Source organism: Macrobrachium nipponense, chromosome 3, assembly GCF_015104395.2.
Source record: "Macrobrachium nipponense isolate FS-2020 chromosome 3, ASM1510439v2, whole genome shotgun sequence".
Classification (NCBI taxonomy): domain Eukaryota; kingdom Metazoa; phylum Arthropoda; class Malacostraca; order Decapoda; family Palaemonidae; genus Macrobrachium; species Macrobrachium nipponense.
Window position 1 is genome coordinate 79,593,325 of NC_087202.1, and position 17,159 is coordinate 79,610,483.

The 17,159-nt window shown below is 38.9% G+C and overlaps 1 protein-coding gene across 14 annotated transcripts in view; it reads left to right on the forward strand.

Moving 5' to 3' along the window:
• The window catches only part of LOC135221837 (homeobox protein homothorax-like), a 652,109-nt gene that overhangs the window by 527,964 nt on the left and 106,986 nt on the right, over positions 1 to 17,159 (forward strand). For all 14 annotated transcript variants that reach the window (XM_064259739.1, XM_064259738.1, XM_064259741.1 and 11 more), the window contains one exon: positions 7,841 to 7,917. In XM_064259739.1, coding sequence (XP_064115809.1) covers positions 7,841 to 7,917 — 77 coding nt within the window. The remainder of the gene's footprint in view (positions 1 to 7,840; positions 7,918 to 17,159) is intronic.

Consider the following 17,159-nt stretch of genomic DNA (forward strand, 5'->3'; position numbering starts at 1 on the left):
CTGTTGCTGTTGTTTAGACGCTTCGCAAAGGCGTGGCATAGGAATTATTCCATTCATGCAGCGGTAATAACTTGAAATTTCGAGACTCGAGATTTTTAATCAAGTTTTAAGAATAAGCAGCGGTAAAACAAATAATAATGATAATAAATTCAAGAGTTCTTGCTGCCTCATTTTGATGTACGATAATTTGGACTTTTAGAGTTTTCCGTTGCCACTTTCCTGGAACGTGATTTTTTTCGAATAAAAATGTACACATTGGTTTATCCGGATGATTGATTCATACTCTCATTGGAATTTAAGCATACTTTGGGGCAAGAAGATAGGTTTCTTTTAGTTTTAATCTGTTGGATGTACGTTGTTAAGTTGTTTTACCTTAAAACATAACTGATTCATACTTTCATTGGAATTTAAGCATACGCTGGGGCAAGAAGATAGCTTTCTTTTCATTTTAATCTTTTGGATGTACGTTGATAAGTTGGTTTACCATAAAAAAAAGGTATTTAGCGTATTTAGTTATTTTGGCCCTCTTGCAATCCATTGTTAACTTGATCCCTATGAGTAAAGGGACATTATTCTTGATTGTGATCATAGAAATCTTGCATGATTAATTTTTTTATTAAAAAACTAAAATGTGAAATATCTAATGTCAGATTTATCATTATTTACTTGATAATTAAAGTTAATAGAGGTTCAGAAAGCACAGTTCTTTTGAATATTTTCTATCCAATTTGGCTAATATCTGATCGTTCAGTGTTAATGTTAGCTTTGACAGAATGTCTTTTTAGTGAATTGAAATAAGTGACGTAACAGCAACTTGAGTTTTCCATATGATATTATATAAATAATATATATTATGAATAATTTATCACGAAGTAACTATAAAACGTGATGCTGTGTATTAAATGGAAGGTTTTACACCTTTGCCAAGTAGGTCCGAACAGGACCGAAAGTACTTGGCTATTCTCGCTTTTTTTCATTTTTCTTCGTGGCAAAAAAAACCTTTCTATATAATATATACTATATAATATAATCTAATTATTATAATATATATATATATTATATATAGATATATATATATATATATATGTAATATTATATATATATATTAATATATATATTTTTAAAATTTATTTTTTTTTAAAAAATATATATATATATATTATATATTTAAAAATAACAGTAAAATGCACGTGACTTCATTAAATAAGCGAATACCACAGGAAAATGATAGTCAGAACTCCAAGTGCTTTCGTCTTCACTAAGAAATTGTCAAGGAACGAATGTCTTAGATCGTTGACAATGTCTAGTTAAGACGAAAGTGCTTGGATTTCGGCCAATCATTTCCTGGGGCATTTGCTTATATTATATATATAGTATATATCTATATATATTAATATATATATATATAATATATATATATATATATTTAATATGTAATTGGGTTCATTATTTTCTGTAATTTTAAAATTACCTGGTTGTCAACCCTATTTGTTTTCCATTAATTAAATCAAGACACAGCAAAAATCGTCTGAGGAAGGTATGAAAATATCCCAGCGTTAATTGCTGCAGTTTTCTTAATGATGCACCATTAAATCTTGTCAACTTATGAAGTATAAAAGTGTGCCATATATATATATATATATAATATATATATATATTAATATAATATTATTATATATATTATTATATATATATTTATATAATCGTTTCTTCCTTCTTTATATATTATTCCTGAGTAGATGGGACGTTTCGGTATAAAATATGTATGACTGCAATTTTTTTTTTTTTTTTTTATTTTACCCCGTGGTGAGAGAGGGGGCCATAATTCTCTAGGGCTGAACTGAATCGCCTTAAAGGAAATGTTGTTTTTGAACCATTAAAGCCCCATTCATCTGCGCATCGACTCCGGGCAGTATTTTATATCGTAATTTACGGCTCCTTCCCCTCATTTGTTCTCGGTAATCAAGATGTATTCATTTTCGTTGGATGTTTGGGTCTGGGAAGTGTGCGTGTGTGCGTATGTATGTGTTTCTGTGAGAGAGAACGAGGTCATGTGTGTATAAATACGTACTTTTTTGTCATTTGACGTCTGTACGATTACTAAATCATTCTGACATGTGCGCGCCTTTTGCTTCCATTGCATATGTGGACATTTTAATATACCCATTCTTATGTTTAATATACCCATTTTTATGTATAAACCAGGGCACATTCGGCATGTACGTGGCATCGTTCTTTAGTAACTCTTGTCATTAGATTGTTTGTGTGTGTGTCCTTTATTTTTTATTTTATTTTGATTTATTTATTTATTTATTTATTTTTTGAGAGAGAGAAAGAGAGAGTATCCTTAATAATTCAGTGTATTTGTGAGTGTGTGTATTCTCCTCGATGTTATGTTCTTGTGCGTATTTTTCATAGTATCGAACGTGTTTTTTTTTTTTTTTTTTTTGTTTTTTTTTTTTTTTTTTTTACCCTTTCTCATATTATGATGCGTCTCAAGATTTAAGGGCGTGATGATGATCTTGTAACAAGTGGATGTCATCGCGCGAGTTTTTTTTTTTTTTTTTTTTTTTTTTTTTTTTTTTTTTTTTTTTTTTTTTTATTTTTTTTTTTTTTTTTTTTTCTTTTTTTGCTTTTTTGTGCCAGGGCTTGTTGCTGAGTGCTGTTGCAAGAGCCTTTGTTGTCACCGTCGCCGACGCCATAAATTTAGCTGTCTTGTCTCATTAGACTTGCACCGAAACGACGGTTGTTTAGCGAAAATTCATTTTTGGAATGCGCTGCTGCGCTTATCCCAGTCTCTCTCTCTCTCTCTCTCTCTCTCTCTCTCTCTCTCTCTCTCTCTCTCTCTCTCATTTTATAAATGCATTATCTTTATGTTTTCACATGAATGTTAATAAATTCGATTTTTTTTAACTTTGAGTTATTCTTATTGAATAAACACCCATCCCCCCACCCCCGCCCCCCAACTGCATTTCAAAGTTTTTATCGTTGACCATTATATTCCGTAAGATCTGGAGCTTGTGAACCTCTATCCATTATTGATAAATGATCTTAAATTGAAAATATTGTTAAGAAAAAAAAAAAAACTTCCCATCCTATAGTTTTCACATCACCTCATAATCAGTGTTCACGAGCGGGGATATATTCCAGCCCAAAATTTATCCCTCATATTTACACTTTCCTCTCTCATTCACGCCCATTTCAGCCCTGCCTCCGCCCTTCTTTCCTTCCGAAATCCTGATTTTATTCCTATTCGCTTTTGCCGATCGTTTCCCTTTCGAATCATTCTCGTTTCATACGGGTGATACGGGTGAGGAAGGATAATATATGTTCAAGATTATTTGCTGCCGCATTGTATTTTTGTGGGGGTGGGTGGAATTTGTTCCTCTGTGTGCGTGCGTTTGTGTATTTTTGTGATTGCAGCGTCATATTTTAGTTTCGCGGAATGAGGGTTGTGTGTGTGCGTGTGTTTTGGGGGAACGTTGGTGTCGGATTGTAATGTCAGATTTGCACCTTAATGTGGTGATCTTACGGTACGACCCTCTGTGATTTGTTTTTCAATATGTTGGATAAGACTCACTCTCTCTCTCTGATGACTTGATCTTCTCTATCTTTCACTCTCTCTCTCTCTCTCTCTCTCTCTCTCTCTCTCTCTCTCTCTCTCTCTCTCTCTCTGATGGCATAATTTCCTCGAAATCACGATCATTATGGGGAAGTGGTGATAACTCCTGACGGGTAGTTTTGGAATTGTGAATCCCCAATAAAGATAGTTTTGGTCTTGAGCATAATCAGGTGATTAGGCTGTCATCCTTTGCGAGTTCAGACGTTTATTTCGGCCCGAATGAATGGCTCTGTTGCTTTCAGTATATATATGTATGTATATATATATATATATATATATATATAAATCATATTTGTTTGTTGTTTATCTCATTTTTAAATAGTTGGCACTCCATGGGTAGCGGTGTCCAATGGAACCGTCCATCTTATATATTAATAATCATATTTGTTGATTGATAAAGTCATCGTACTTTCGCTGACTCTTAAAAAGCCCGGAAGCAAACAACGTCCTCGTCATTAGCAAAATGACCCAGGGCCTTAGAGGATCCACGGAGGACTCGTGAGAGGACCCACGGAGGACCGGCAAGAGGACCCAACGACCGAATGATGACTTATTTGACCGACTAAAGACAAGTGCCTTTCGGACTGCCAGGGATCGAATAAGTCTTTAAGGGTATTCAGTGTGCGATCACGAGCATTCTCGTGTCTGTCTGTCAGTCTTACATGCAAACGGCAGCGGGGCGGGGCTGGGAAGGGGTGGGGGAACAGGAATACTTTTTCTTTAGAACGAAGGATTATCATTAACATATGAAAAGGAAAAACGAGGTTTTGCATTGTATCGGTTCTGTATAGTGCTGCTGGTACGTGCGCTGAGGTGAAGTATTTTTAGCTTTGCTAAAGAACTGGTATTTACTTGCACGCATTATCAGTTACCTTCATTTTTTTGTATATAAATAAACACACCTAATTTACGTAAACATGATTTTATACGTATAGATGCAAAAAGAGAGTTATATCTCATCTAACGCTGTTACGAAGTATTTATAGGTTTGCTAACAAGTTGCAATTATTTTATCGTAATATGAATAGAGAATACCTATTTTATGAGAACATAATTTTATACACACACACACACACACACACACAGAGAGAGAGAGAGAGAGAGAGAGAGAGAGAGAGAGAGAGAGAGAAGTTTTATCTCATCTCAAAACCGTTAAGCACTCCCATTGCTAAAGGATCATTAGAAACCACTTGCCAGAAGAACTCCAGTGAACTTGTTGGGTAATCAGATTTCTAGCTGAATATTAGTAGCCTAGAGAGAGAGAGAGAGAGAGAGAGAGAGAGAGAGAGAGAGAGAGAGAGAGAGAGAGAGAGAGAGAGAATGTTACCTTTGAAGGTTATTTAGAATTCGAGTAGTTGCGTATTTCATGGTGATGTAGATATTAACCCTTTATTTTGATCAAGCTCTTCCCGTTTTATCCTTGTTGGGGAAGGGGGTGGGGGGGTGTATCTGTGTTCACTGGGTGTAGTCTTACGGTTTTATTGTGTCCTTGTTTGCATTTCGTCGACAAATATTTTATTTTTGAAGAGTCAGACTTTCCCAATTTATAATTTCCGTTATACCTACGTTTATCCCATGAGAGAACTAATCCTGTTAATTATAAGTTTGGCTTCTACATTCTCTCTCTCTCTCTCTCTCTCTCTCTCTCTCTCTCTCTCTCTCTCTCTCTCTCTCTCTCCTCTGGTTACAGCAGCATTCCATACAGTCGTCGAGTCGAACACCACCACCACCATATAGTTTAAAAGATAAAACGCCGAGGAATGCTTCTCTATAAAGGAGCCGGATATTGGAAAGACACAAAAGTTGTTATTTTGAATGGAATACCGAAAAAAAAGAAAACGAAAAAAAAAATCTCGAGTGGTGATCAGCGGCGGCGCCCCCCTTTTCGTTGAGAGAGAGAGAGAGAGAGAGGAGAGAGAGAGAGAGAGACCCAACGAATCCTCTATCGATGGACGCTCGCTATCGGAGGAGTTCGATCAGGGGAGCCAGCAAGATGACTAACTCTGATCGCCAGGATCTTTCGACTCATGTCCGAAGCATTTTGGAGGGGGAGATGGCTCTCGCCATTCACTGATTGTTGCGATAGGGGGGTGGGGGGAAATGTACTCACCTAAACGCACACGGGCTTATATGTATATATATACACACGAACGCACACGATTTTTGAGAGAGAGAGAGAGAGAGAGAGAGAGAGAGAGAGAGAGAACTGCGATGGTGATGCGGGCTCGGTATTTTCTGTAGGAAATGGATGTTGTCGTATGGTAACAATTCACGAGGTCATCCTGGCTTCTTTTTTATCCTGCGAATTTCTTTTTTGGGGGGAGATGGAAGTTTGCAGACGGGTCTTTGGATGCCAAGTTACAAATTTGAATTCATTCATGACTACTCTCGAAATAAAAGTGAACTCGCGTCACAGATATGACGAAAAAGATCCTCCTTCCTCGTTGGATTACGTATTGAACGATTGACCCCTCCTGAACGGAGCTATGTGGCGTTGACGATGGCCAAACACACAACTACTATCAGCCCCTCCCCCCTCTCCCCGCCCAAAAGGGACCCGTTGGAAACTCAATGGTTGGGTGGCTTCAAAAAGTCCGTTTTAAAATGAACATCGGCGACATTATGTGTTGGTGAAAAGATCCCGAAAATGTTTAACAAAACTTAGAGAGAGAGAGAGAGAGAAGTTGGAATAAAGCGAGTGATTGTGCTTGTGTGTGTTTGTGCGCGAGATGCTCACTCACAGAGAGAGAGAGAGAAAGAGAGAGAGAGAGAGAGAGAGAGATGAGATGAGATGAGATTCCTGGTGTTACATTAGGTGTTTAGGGAAGAGAAGGGGAGAAACAGGTCTTGATTTCCGTAATGTATCGTTGATTGACTGCGCTTTGGGCGTCGTCTGTGTTTTCTTGAGGATTCCATTTCCTCTTTATTTTCTCCCTTTTTTTCTCTCTCGACTTTTTCCTTTTGAAGAGACCTTATTTCATTGACTCTTGTTAAACGCTGTCTCCTGCTCCCTTAGGAACGTATGCTTTATCTGATAACCTAAATGTAGTGGATCGTGAATTACTAAGTGCGTGGCTCTCGAAGTTGATTGCCTGACCATCTTTTGGTAAATGAGTAAAAACATTTTGCTTCTTTTGGTAAATTGAGTAAAAACATTTTGCTTCTTTTGGCCAGTGGGTAAAAACATTTTGCATGATTTTGGTAAATGAGTAAAAACATTTTGCTTATTTTGGTAAATTGAGTAAAAACACTTTGCTTCTTTCGGTAAATGAGTACAAACATTTTGCATCTTTTGGTAAATGAGTAAAAATATTTTTGCATCCTTTGGTAAATGAGTAAAAACATTTTTGCATCTTTTGGTAAATGAGTAAAAACACTTTTGCAACCTTTGGTAAATGAGTAAAAGCATTTTTGCATCTTTTGGTAAATGAGTAAAAACACTTTTGCAACTTTTGGTAAATGAGTAAAAGCATTTTTGCATCTTTTGGTAGACGGGTAAAAACATTTTGGGAGGGGAATTCGTTATTATTAAGCTCCTTTATGAATTCATTATGCAAATATAGGGGTCATTTGAATGATTTAATAAACATTGCACGGTATTAGAAAAACTTTTAAGCTGTTCACAGAGAATTACTCTTAACAAGGTTTCACGATCTCCGTAATATGGCATCACTGTTTAAGGAGCCATAACGATAATAAGTGTGTGCCATGGTTTTTTTTTTTTTTTTGCATGTTTCCAGTTAGGCTTGTTGGTCTGTCTCTCTGTTGCTGGCCTTGTTACACACACACACACACACACATACACACAAACAAAGTGTGAATTTACAAATCTTGCGAAAAGGTTGGCCTTGTGATGGGCAACAAGAGATTATATTTTGGGAGAGAATGATCCTTTTTTTGGAATAGGAGAGGTGGACAATTACATTCTTTATCTTGGCTTTATTATTATTATTATTATTATTATTATATTATTATTATTACCAATTTATATACAGATGATGTTTATCAGGCAATTTAACTTTGAAATTTGACTGTTCCCTGAGGTTACCTGTGAACTGAGGTCATTTTAGTAAATATGTCACTGTTAGTAACTGAAGAGAATTAATTTTTGTGACTATCAGAGGAAAACAAGATTTAAAAATGAGATTTAATTATATAGCAGCCAGTTTGGCACTTTGTGATCGTGACTAATATGTCTTCCTTCCTTCTTCCCCCCAGCACCCGTACCCCTCCGAAGACCAGAAGAAGCAACTGGCTCAGGACACCGGCTTAACTATCCTACAAGTCAACAATTGGTGAGTACTGGATCAAGGATGTCATTGTCGTCCCTCCCATCGCCTCCTGCCAGCGAGTGTAGCGACTGATTGGACTTCCATGTATTAAAAACATGGACTCGCCCTGCTGGAATTTGAATTGGAACAAAATTAAATGACTTTTAATTTACTTGGAACCAAAAACTAAAATTTAAAGTAGTTTAGTCCTAATGTAATCCTTGGAAATCTAAATTTTATGGCTGGAAATCCAAATTTATATCTAAATTTAAGTGTGTAATCAAAATTTCGTCTAGGATAAATCATTTGTAACACCATGGGGTGCAATTTCAGTCTCATGGATTGGATTTACACGCCATGAAATTCACATTTAATTTACTATTGATTAAATTTTGATTACCTGTGATTACATTTAGCTTTAGATTTGGATTTTAAGTTAAATCTAGATTTCTTATGATTATTATTAGGGTTCTGGAATTAGATTTGAATGACCAGAGAGTAATTTTAATTGGCAAAAAAATGGATACGCTCAATATAAATTAATAAGAGATAATGACAGGGTATGTCCTGTGATCTCTACGCTCGGTGGCAGCAGAGTATTCTAGGAGGATATATTTTGACCTCGCCTAGTGAAAGGAAAAAAAACCCGAAGAGTTACCTGTCTTTCATGAGATACACTTGTCATTCACTTGTTGATTCCTCCTGCGGGAGGGATGATTACCTTGCCGTTTACAAATTGGCTTTATTTCCACAAGCTCTACTTTATTGGTTTTCATCTTCTAGACGCGCGGAATCACCAATATTTACCATCTTAACCGAGAGAGAGAAAATTACCATGAGTGTACTCGCACAGAAACGACATTTCTAACCCAGGAAAAAAAGCTAGGTTGCGTATTTAGTCTAGCGACTGCGGGAAAATGTCTCGGTGTTTCTGGCATTTGTTGGCTTATAAAAGAGAATTAAAACTCGTAACTCGCTGAGGAAATCAGTTCTCTCCCTCTCAGAGGTTTATCAACGACGGAGGAGGTCTTGTCTGGGAAGGCAGGGGGCTGGGAAAGTTGACAGATGTTGACGCTGGTTGGGGGGCTTCATTTGGACGAGACTTTGGAATAGTAGGAGATTCCAATGAACACGACCGATAATTATGTACATGAGGAGACAGCGCGCGTGTGTATATATAATATATATAAAAAAGCCAAAATACAGAAAGTAAACCCTATATTTCAGAGACTGCTGTCTCTCTCTTCAGGTAGGTAACGAAGAGAGAGACCGCAGTCTCTGAAATATAGTACTTACTTTCTATATTTTGGCGTTTTTTGGGGGGGCTCCTTTTATTAGATGGAATTCTGTTGTAACAAAATTTTTACCAGTTTATATATCTATATATATATATCTATATATATATATATATATATATATATATATCTATATATCTATATATATATATATATATATATATATATATATTATATATTATATATATATATGAATATTGCATGCTTTTCATGTACACAAATGTTTGTGAAAGCCACTACGCAGTCGAATAGAACCCATGTTAGTTAGCTGGTAGTAATATTTTGAAGAGTGATGAAGAGGCAATATATCCATGAATGATTTAAATGAAGAGAGGAATGTGTATAGTGGTGAGTTGTGTTTGATGTGCCATTAGTCCAGCAGCTAAGTAATTGTGCTTGCGCTCGCTTTATATCAAATGACCTAGTTAAATCTGTTCGCAGTTGATAATGGAGATAAAGAATTGCCTTATGAGATAAAGGTGATCATCTGGGGAAGGCTTTCCAGTAGCTGCTCTCGAGAGAAACTCGATGGTCTCCTGTTAAAAAAAAAAAAAAACCGATAAAAACTGTTAATGTCTTTTGATAGGTTAACACGGGGACTATGAGATCGGGAAAGGACTGATTCTCTCCTTTGATGAAAGCGAAGCAATGGTTCTTCTACTTTATACTATATATATATATTATATATATATATATATATATATATATATATATAATATATATATATATATATATATATATATATATATATATATATAGCCTGCTGCTACAGGAACGGTGTAGGGGGAGGAGGGGGTTGGGAGGGAGGTGGGTGGTCGGGGTTATGGAGACCTACTACGTAACAAACAAAAGGTTTTTCCCCAAAAAGATAATGTTGTCCGTAGTGCCGTGTGCTTTTGTTATTACGCTGGCATTGTTGGAGGGGTTCTTATTGGCCGTCCGCCTTGTGCCTTGCTCCCATCAACCCCTCCCCCCACCCCACCCCCAAAGCGCCTTCGGACGCGTTCGCTCGCTTCCATCGGAGGGTCACTTGGCGTCTGCCGGACGTTTACATTCTGGGAAGGCCCGAGGTGTCCAGCGAGAGAGAGGACTTACCGTAGTCGCCATTGATGGTCGCCCATCAGATCAGAACTAATTGCTATTGATGATTTCTGGTCCAGCGAAGATTACGCCGTAACACTTTGGTATCAGTTCCCCCCTACCCTCACCCCCCTCCCCTTTAACCGTACCACTTGGGATTTCTTGGGAGTTTCTCCGTTGGACGGGAAACCCCAGGTTTTTACTTTTTCCATAGAATGTGTTTCCAGTTTCCATAGAATGTGTTTCCAGTTTCGCAGTCAGTAGCCTTCGTGACGTTTGATTCTCCCTGTAGAAAGAAGCATCTCCAAAATGAATCTTAGTCCCCCCCCCCTCTTTTTTTTCTGTGCTGGAATTTTCATGGCCGAGACATTTCTTTTCCCCCCCCTTCCATTTTACAGACATGGAACGATTTGGTTTTCAGAGCATAAGCCGACCGCTTGCATCCACGTACAGTTCCAGATGCGATATACCCGACCGCGAAGATGCCTTGCGGTGTATTTATTAAATCAAGATACTGAACGTAAAAGATGGCCGTTGAATAAATGAATTTTTTTCATTCCTTTTGTTGGGAGAGTCTGGGCGAACTGTGTTTACCATCAGTGCAAAAGGGGAATGGACGAGGAACGGGAACCAATAAAGAAAGTCCAGTGGCCCTGGGATCCAGACTGGAATGATGAGTCGTTGGGTTTAGGAAATGAACTGGAAGGATTTATCTTCCAGCAACTGGAAAGAAAAGAGGTTTGTGTGGCTTGAGAGAGAGAGAGAGAGAGAGAGAGAGAGAGAGAGAGAGAGAGAGAGAGAGAGAGAATCGAAAGTCAGATACGAGGTAGATAGTTTTGGCAGGACAAATGACGCTGTCAGTTTAATGCAGACACAGATCGGATGTCTGTTGACAAATTATTCGCGTCAGGCCTTCCACCGAGTTTTAATATCCTTGCATTGATATGGAGGCTGTTTTGAGAAAGGAGTTTGCCTTTGCGACTCGCCTTCTAGCATTTGGGTCTTGCAGGTAATCTAACGGAATTCTTGTTAGTTAAAAATAGTTCGCAAATGTAACCCTGGTTCCATCAGGCCGTTGTCAAACGTTACTTTGGGACCCTTTCGCTGCGACTTCAGAAAATCTGCTCTGCAAGTCTAAATGGCTGAATTGCAAATACCTTTTCCCCATTGATCCAAGGGAGACGTTCAACGTCCTGCGCGCCTTCGGGAGAAGTGAGAGAGGAGGAGGAGGAGGAGAGTCGACTGGTCTGATAGACAGACAGGGCTTTTAAATGGCGAAATTAAAGTGACTGGCGTACAGTGCTGGAATCCTCTACTGGAAACCTTACTGTGACCTGGAAAGTGTCGTTAAAGTATCGGCTGTGTTTTGTTGTTCAAACGAAAGGACAGACGCTCGAGTTGAAGTTCAACAAGGATTGACCTGCAAGTAGAGGAACAGCAGGAGGACAGGCAGCAGTAGGAGCAGCAGGAGTATGAGGACAAGCAGCAGCAGCAGCAGCAGCAGCAGCAGCAGTAGGAGTAGGAGCAGAAGCTGTTTTGTTCAAACGAAAGGACAGACGCGCGAGTTTGAAGTTCAACAAGGGTTGACCTGCAAGTAGAGGAACAGCAGGAGGAGACAAGCAGCACCAGCAGCAGTAGGAGCAAGAGCAGAAGCAGTAGGAGCAGCAGCAGCAGCAGCAAGGTCCAGAAAGGGGTTTTGGCCGAAGGGGATGGTCAGAAGGGAAGGGTCTCCGGCTGTGCGATAGAGCGTGGTGAGCCCTGAAACTAATGACCTGGAAACTTCTCCTTTCCCCTCGCCTAAGAGACGACGCTAATGGCACGACGGTCCCTATCCCTCCCGTCCCTCCCCACCCATCCCCCCTCCCTTCCCTTTCTTCTCACCCACCTCCCCTCTCTGTATACCTCCCTTCGCACCGTGTCCCCTTCTTCTTCTTCTTCTGCTTCTTCTTCTTTTTCTTCTTCTCCTTGTCTTGTTCTTCCGTTTCGCGTCTACCCTTTCTACTCTTGTCACCTTTTTCTTTTCTTATTTTCTTTTAAAGCGTTCGTCTTTGAACTTTGATGTTTTTAATAATTCGGGATTTTTGAAGTTTGTTTTGATGTGAGTTTAATCCTTGATTTTTCCTTAGTTTCTGTGATACGCTGACATCAGAATTTTATTGCTGTGACAAACGTAGTTATTTTTAGGTTTTTTTGTTGACGTTCCCTAAAGCATTTGTTTGTAAAATCGTAGTCCGTCTTGGGTAATGCCATATTTTCCCTCCTATGCCTAATATTTTTCAAGTGTTAAAAATGTTTGTTCTGATCGCGTTATCTGTGTTGCAGTTTTATATAGTTTGGTAATATTGCGTCTTATTACAAATCAGTTATTGAGCACCATGTTCTTTGGAAGCTTGAATTTCAAGTCGGTGGTCCTTATAGGCTTGTTGGGTATGAATAGTGGTCCTCTTCTGAATAATAATAATAATATATGCTAGAAGACGACCTTCATTAATGCAGGTTTTATTGAAAATAATAGCTATTTTGTAAAGAAGTTTCTCTATTCTTCTTATTACCGACTTTTCTTCTGTACTCAATTTAGCTATTAAAACATTTTAATGGCCAACTTGAGTCTACAGAAGAAAAGTCAGTAATGAGAAGAATAAATAGAGAAAATTTAATACAAAATAAAAGCGGCTGAAATAGCGATTATTTTCAATAACAATATAATAATAATAATGTTATTTTGGTTTGAATTCCCGTGAACGCTGAGATGCTGACGGACGTTTTTTTCTAGTCACAAATCACAGCCTAGTGCTTTTTTGTTGCGGGGGGGGGGGGGGGGGGGGGGGGGGGGGGGGGGGGGGTGTTTGCTGGGGGTTGTTCCAAAACAGACACATCAATCGCGACCCCTTTCCATCAGTACGTCCGTCTATCCGTCCATCCGCCCGCCCGTCCGCCCTTCCATTTCTCCCGCCCGTTCGCCCTTCCATTCTTCCCCGTTTCCCCACGAGTCGAGGGCACTGGCCGCTTTTCTGCGAGATCTTTGAGCTCTTAGCCAAATTAAAAGTTATGTTAATGACGAGGCATCAGCATCGAAGGAATTAAGCAATTAGGCGTGAAGACGCGTCTCTCTCTCTCTCTCTCTCTCTCTCTCTCTCTCTCTCTCCAGAAAAAAAAAGAACATCGGCATAAACCGTCGGGTGGTTTTCAGGGTCGCTGGGAGATATAGTTGAGGGAGAGAAAATCAGTCTTTAGGGAGGAAATCAGTTTTAGGGGGAAAAGGAGGGGAGGGGAGGGAGGGATGAGAGGGGAAAGGGAAATTCCAACGCCACCTTCATCCCATAAGCTTGACATCCCTTTCCATATTCTCTTCATTGAGGGACGCGGCGGTGAAGTTGTAGTTTCGAGAAGGGGGGGTGGGGGGAGGGGGAGGGGGAGGGGGAGAGGGAAGGCAAGTTATAGTGTGGAATTACTCGGAGGGAGGTTAATCGTCTGACGAAGTTTTTAGCCGACGTTCTGCGAGGAGTCAGGGTGATGATGATGATGCTAGGTCCCGGAGACGATGAATAAATATTGCGCAGTTTGTTTGTTTGTTTGTTTTTTTTAGTCGACACTTCCTTCTGTAAACGATTTGGTTATCTATGTAATTTTCTAGTAAAAACAATTGTCGCCTTCATTGCATGTTTTATCTTCCTATCATTCGATTCCTAGTGTTATTACTATTACTGCTACTTACTACTACTACTACTGCTGCTGCTACTATTGCTGCTACTACTTCTACTGCTAGTACTACTACTAGTATTAGTAGTAGTTGCAAGGATTCGTAACAATAAAAAGATCATCATTTCACATATCTATTATCGTCATTCATGATTTTAAGTAAGATTCCTAACTACTCTACTAACCACTACTACTACTACTACTACCACTACTAACACCAGTGTAATCCGGCGGGAGGCGCCCTGAGAGAGGCCGTAACACGCGCTCAAGGCAACACTTGCTGTTTGTTAAGCAACTTTAAATTGATTGTCTTTAGTTCTTAACTCTGAAGAAATGTGAGGGGAGGGGAGGGGAAAAAGTTTTAAAACTTCCCCCAGAGCCCTCGCCGGACGTGCAATAAAACAAAGTAATTGGATTCAACTTTGGGGAATTTTCATTGTGCAGGGATAAAGCGGGCGTGAATTGTGCACCGGCCGTCTTAAACTTTGGCGAATTTGACTCTCTTCGCAAACATTTTAGACCGTGAATTTTACGCCGCGTGTGTTATACTCCGCGGGTAATTAGTTTCTGTGAAGATTTTGTTTTGCGTGTAAATAAGTCCTGATCGCTGGTATATTTTGTGGTATTGCTTCAATGTTTTTTTGTTGTTGTTTAAGGGATCTTTCGATGATCGAGATGTCTTGCTCTTTCTCGGATGTTTCTGTCATAACGATAATTATATATAATCGTTTATTTTAGAATCAGGCTTTGGAATTTGGCACGGAGGAAGCTACCCTCCCCCTGTGTCATTGTTCTTTTAATCTTAAATTACAAGATTGCAGAGTCACTGATGCTCCCATTTGTAACCAAGAAAAGCATCCTCGTCTTTTGAAAGAGTTTGGGTGAAAATGTTTTGTTTTGCCTTTACCGCTGTAAAGTAAAGTAGGACTTGAAGTACCACTACAAAAGCCAATTTCCTGCTCCTCCCCTCCCCCCCCAGAAAAAAATTGACACAAAATTAACGATAAAAGAGACTTTCTGTTCTGAATTATTGGCAAAGTAGATGAAAAGCATGTTGGTCAAAATCTTGTGACTGGGAAGGATCGAGAAAATTGAATTAAACCACGATTTTTAATAGCTTCGTTTTAAGAGGGGCTGCTTTTTTCCAGCAACTGCGAGACTTCGGAATTCTTTTCCCTATTCTACTTTTCTTAACCAGAGGTTGGGAGCAGTGTTTTTCATTCAGAATGAAGGGGACGCAAGACTCTCAAGACAAAATTTGTTTTGTGAAACCTTTTAGATTATTCGGTATTATGGCGAAATGCCACTTTTAAAGTGATGACTGTTATTCGCGTTTCCGTAATCATTATGGTCCGTTGGCACGACACTTTTGGAGTAAGTATCATAATGTGAATTTCGTACCGCACCGTGAATTCTAAGTAAATAACACCAATTCGAACAGTAGCTCGCAAAGCTCGAAATTCAGCTTAGTTTTTCAAGCTAAAAGGAAAGAGAATGTTGTTTCAAATAAATAGAATAGCAGGCGTGACGCTACAATCCAAAAGTGTAAGAAAATGAGAGGAGAAAAAAAATCCTCTGACCTTTAAAATTATAAGCTACATTTTAGTATAATGGAAGGCGCCATTCTTTAAATGAAAGAGGCATAACATGCATGAGGCGCCCCCGTTAGAATTAAGAACAGTCCACCTTAAAGTAAGGTGAAATAAGGTGCAATGGCCCCGGGTGAGGTAATGCAGCTAAGGTGCGATAGTGCAATATTATGGTGTCTGTGTGGTGTGGTATGAAGTGGAGGGCGGGTGGTTTTGGGGGGTGTGGGGGAGGGAAGGGGCGGGGGTTTTAGGGGACTCATGGCCGGAGGGGGGTAGAGGGAGGGGGGGGAGGGGAGGGGGAGGGGGAGGGGAAGAGGGAAGTGGATCTTCATCGTGTTAAAAGCCTATAACAGGGCGTCCCACACCCGCAGAGTAATGTTATGCATTAGATTCCCTGGGTACGCTGCCGGGGGATTTGTGCCTCTCTCTCTCTCTCTCTCTCTCTCTCTCGGAGAGGATTTTGTTTGGGTGATTGTTCCTTTATGGGGAGATTCCCAAGTTTTGTTTAATCTTCAGTTTATATACATCATCTAGCATTTCTTTCGCTTGCAATAGGTTTTCTAAGAGTGTACACATTACACACTCACGTTTCTTTCTTTTTTTTTACTTATACATTGTTTTGCCTTTAATATATGTTTTTATCTGTTTTTTATTAATGTCCCTTCGTGGATAGATTTCTTTTGTTTATTTCATACGGGCACATTCTATGCCGGATCGTGTTTAGAAAGTTGGTGGCCTTTATGCGAGTTTGTTCCGCCCCTAATACTTTTAATAATCCATCCATGAATAATAATAATAATAATAATAATAATAATAATAATAAGATAATATTAATAATAATAATAATAATAATAATAATAATAAGAGCATATATGTAAATCATTGAATTAACGTCTTGCACTGATTTTTCCATTATTTACTTACGGAAACGGAATCTCTTAAAACTCCCTAGTTGCTCTTGGCATTTTATTATCGACTTAATACAATTAATTGCCTTATCGATGGTTCAAGACATAACTACCGTAGTGATGGTTTGACGTAATTGCCTTGCTATTGGTCTAAGACTTGGATTCACATTAATAATATTGATTTTTGCAATAAAAATTGCGCAATATTGAATAGTGGGTGTGGAGGACTAAATGCACAATGCATTTTGCAATTTCGATATAATAGCTACAACAAAATTGGCTAAATTCACAGAATTTGGTGGTGACCAGAATTTTGTCAAATGTGGCCAAAAAAAACAATAAAGTTATGAAAAAAAAAAAATACAAAACACTAGCGAAACTAGCTTTGCTTGCGCGCTGTGATAACTTGATGATAATTCCTATCTGGGAACAATGAAGATAATTCCTATCTGAGAACAATGATGATAATTCCTATCTGGGAACAATGATGATAATTCCTATCTGGGAACAATGATGATAATTCCTATCTGGGAACGAATAGCGACGAAAGAAACTCAGTTTCCTCTGTCATCATTACAACGGGCCGCCTGTTGGACTATATATAGCAAATGACAGAAGAAAAGGGGGGAAGGGGCCTCCCCTGGGTCGGGGTGGGGTGGGGGGAGGGATCAAATTGATTCATTCATTGAAAGTAA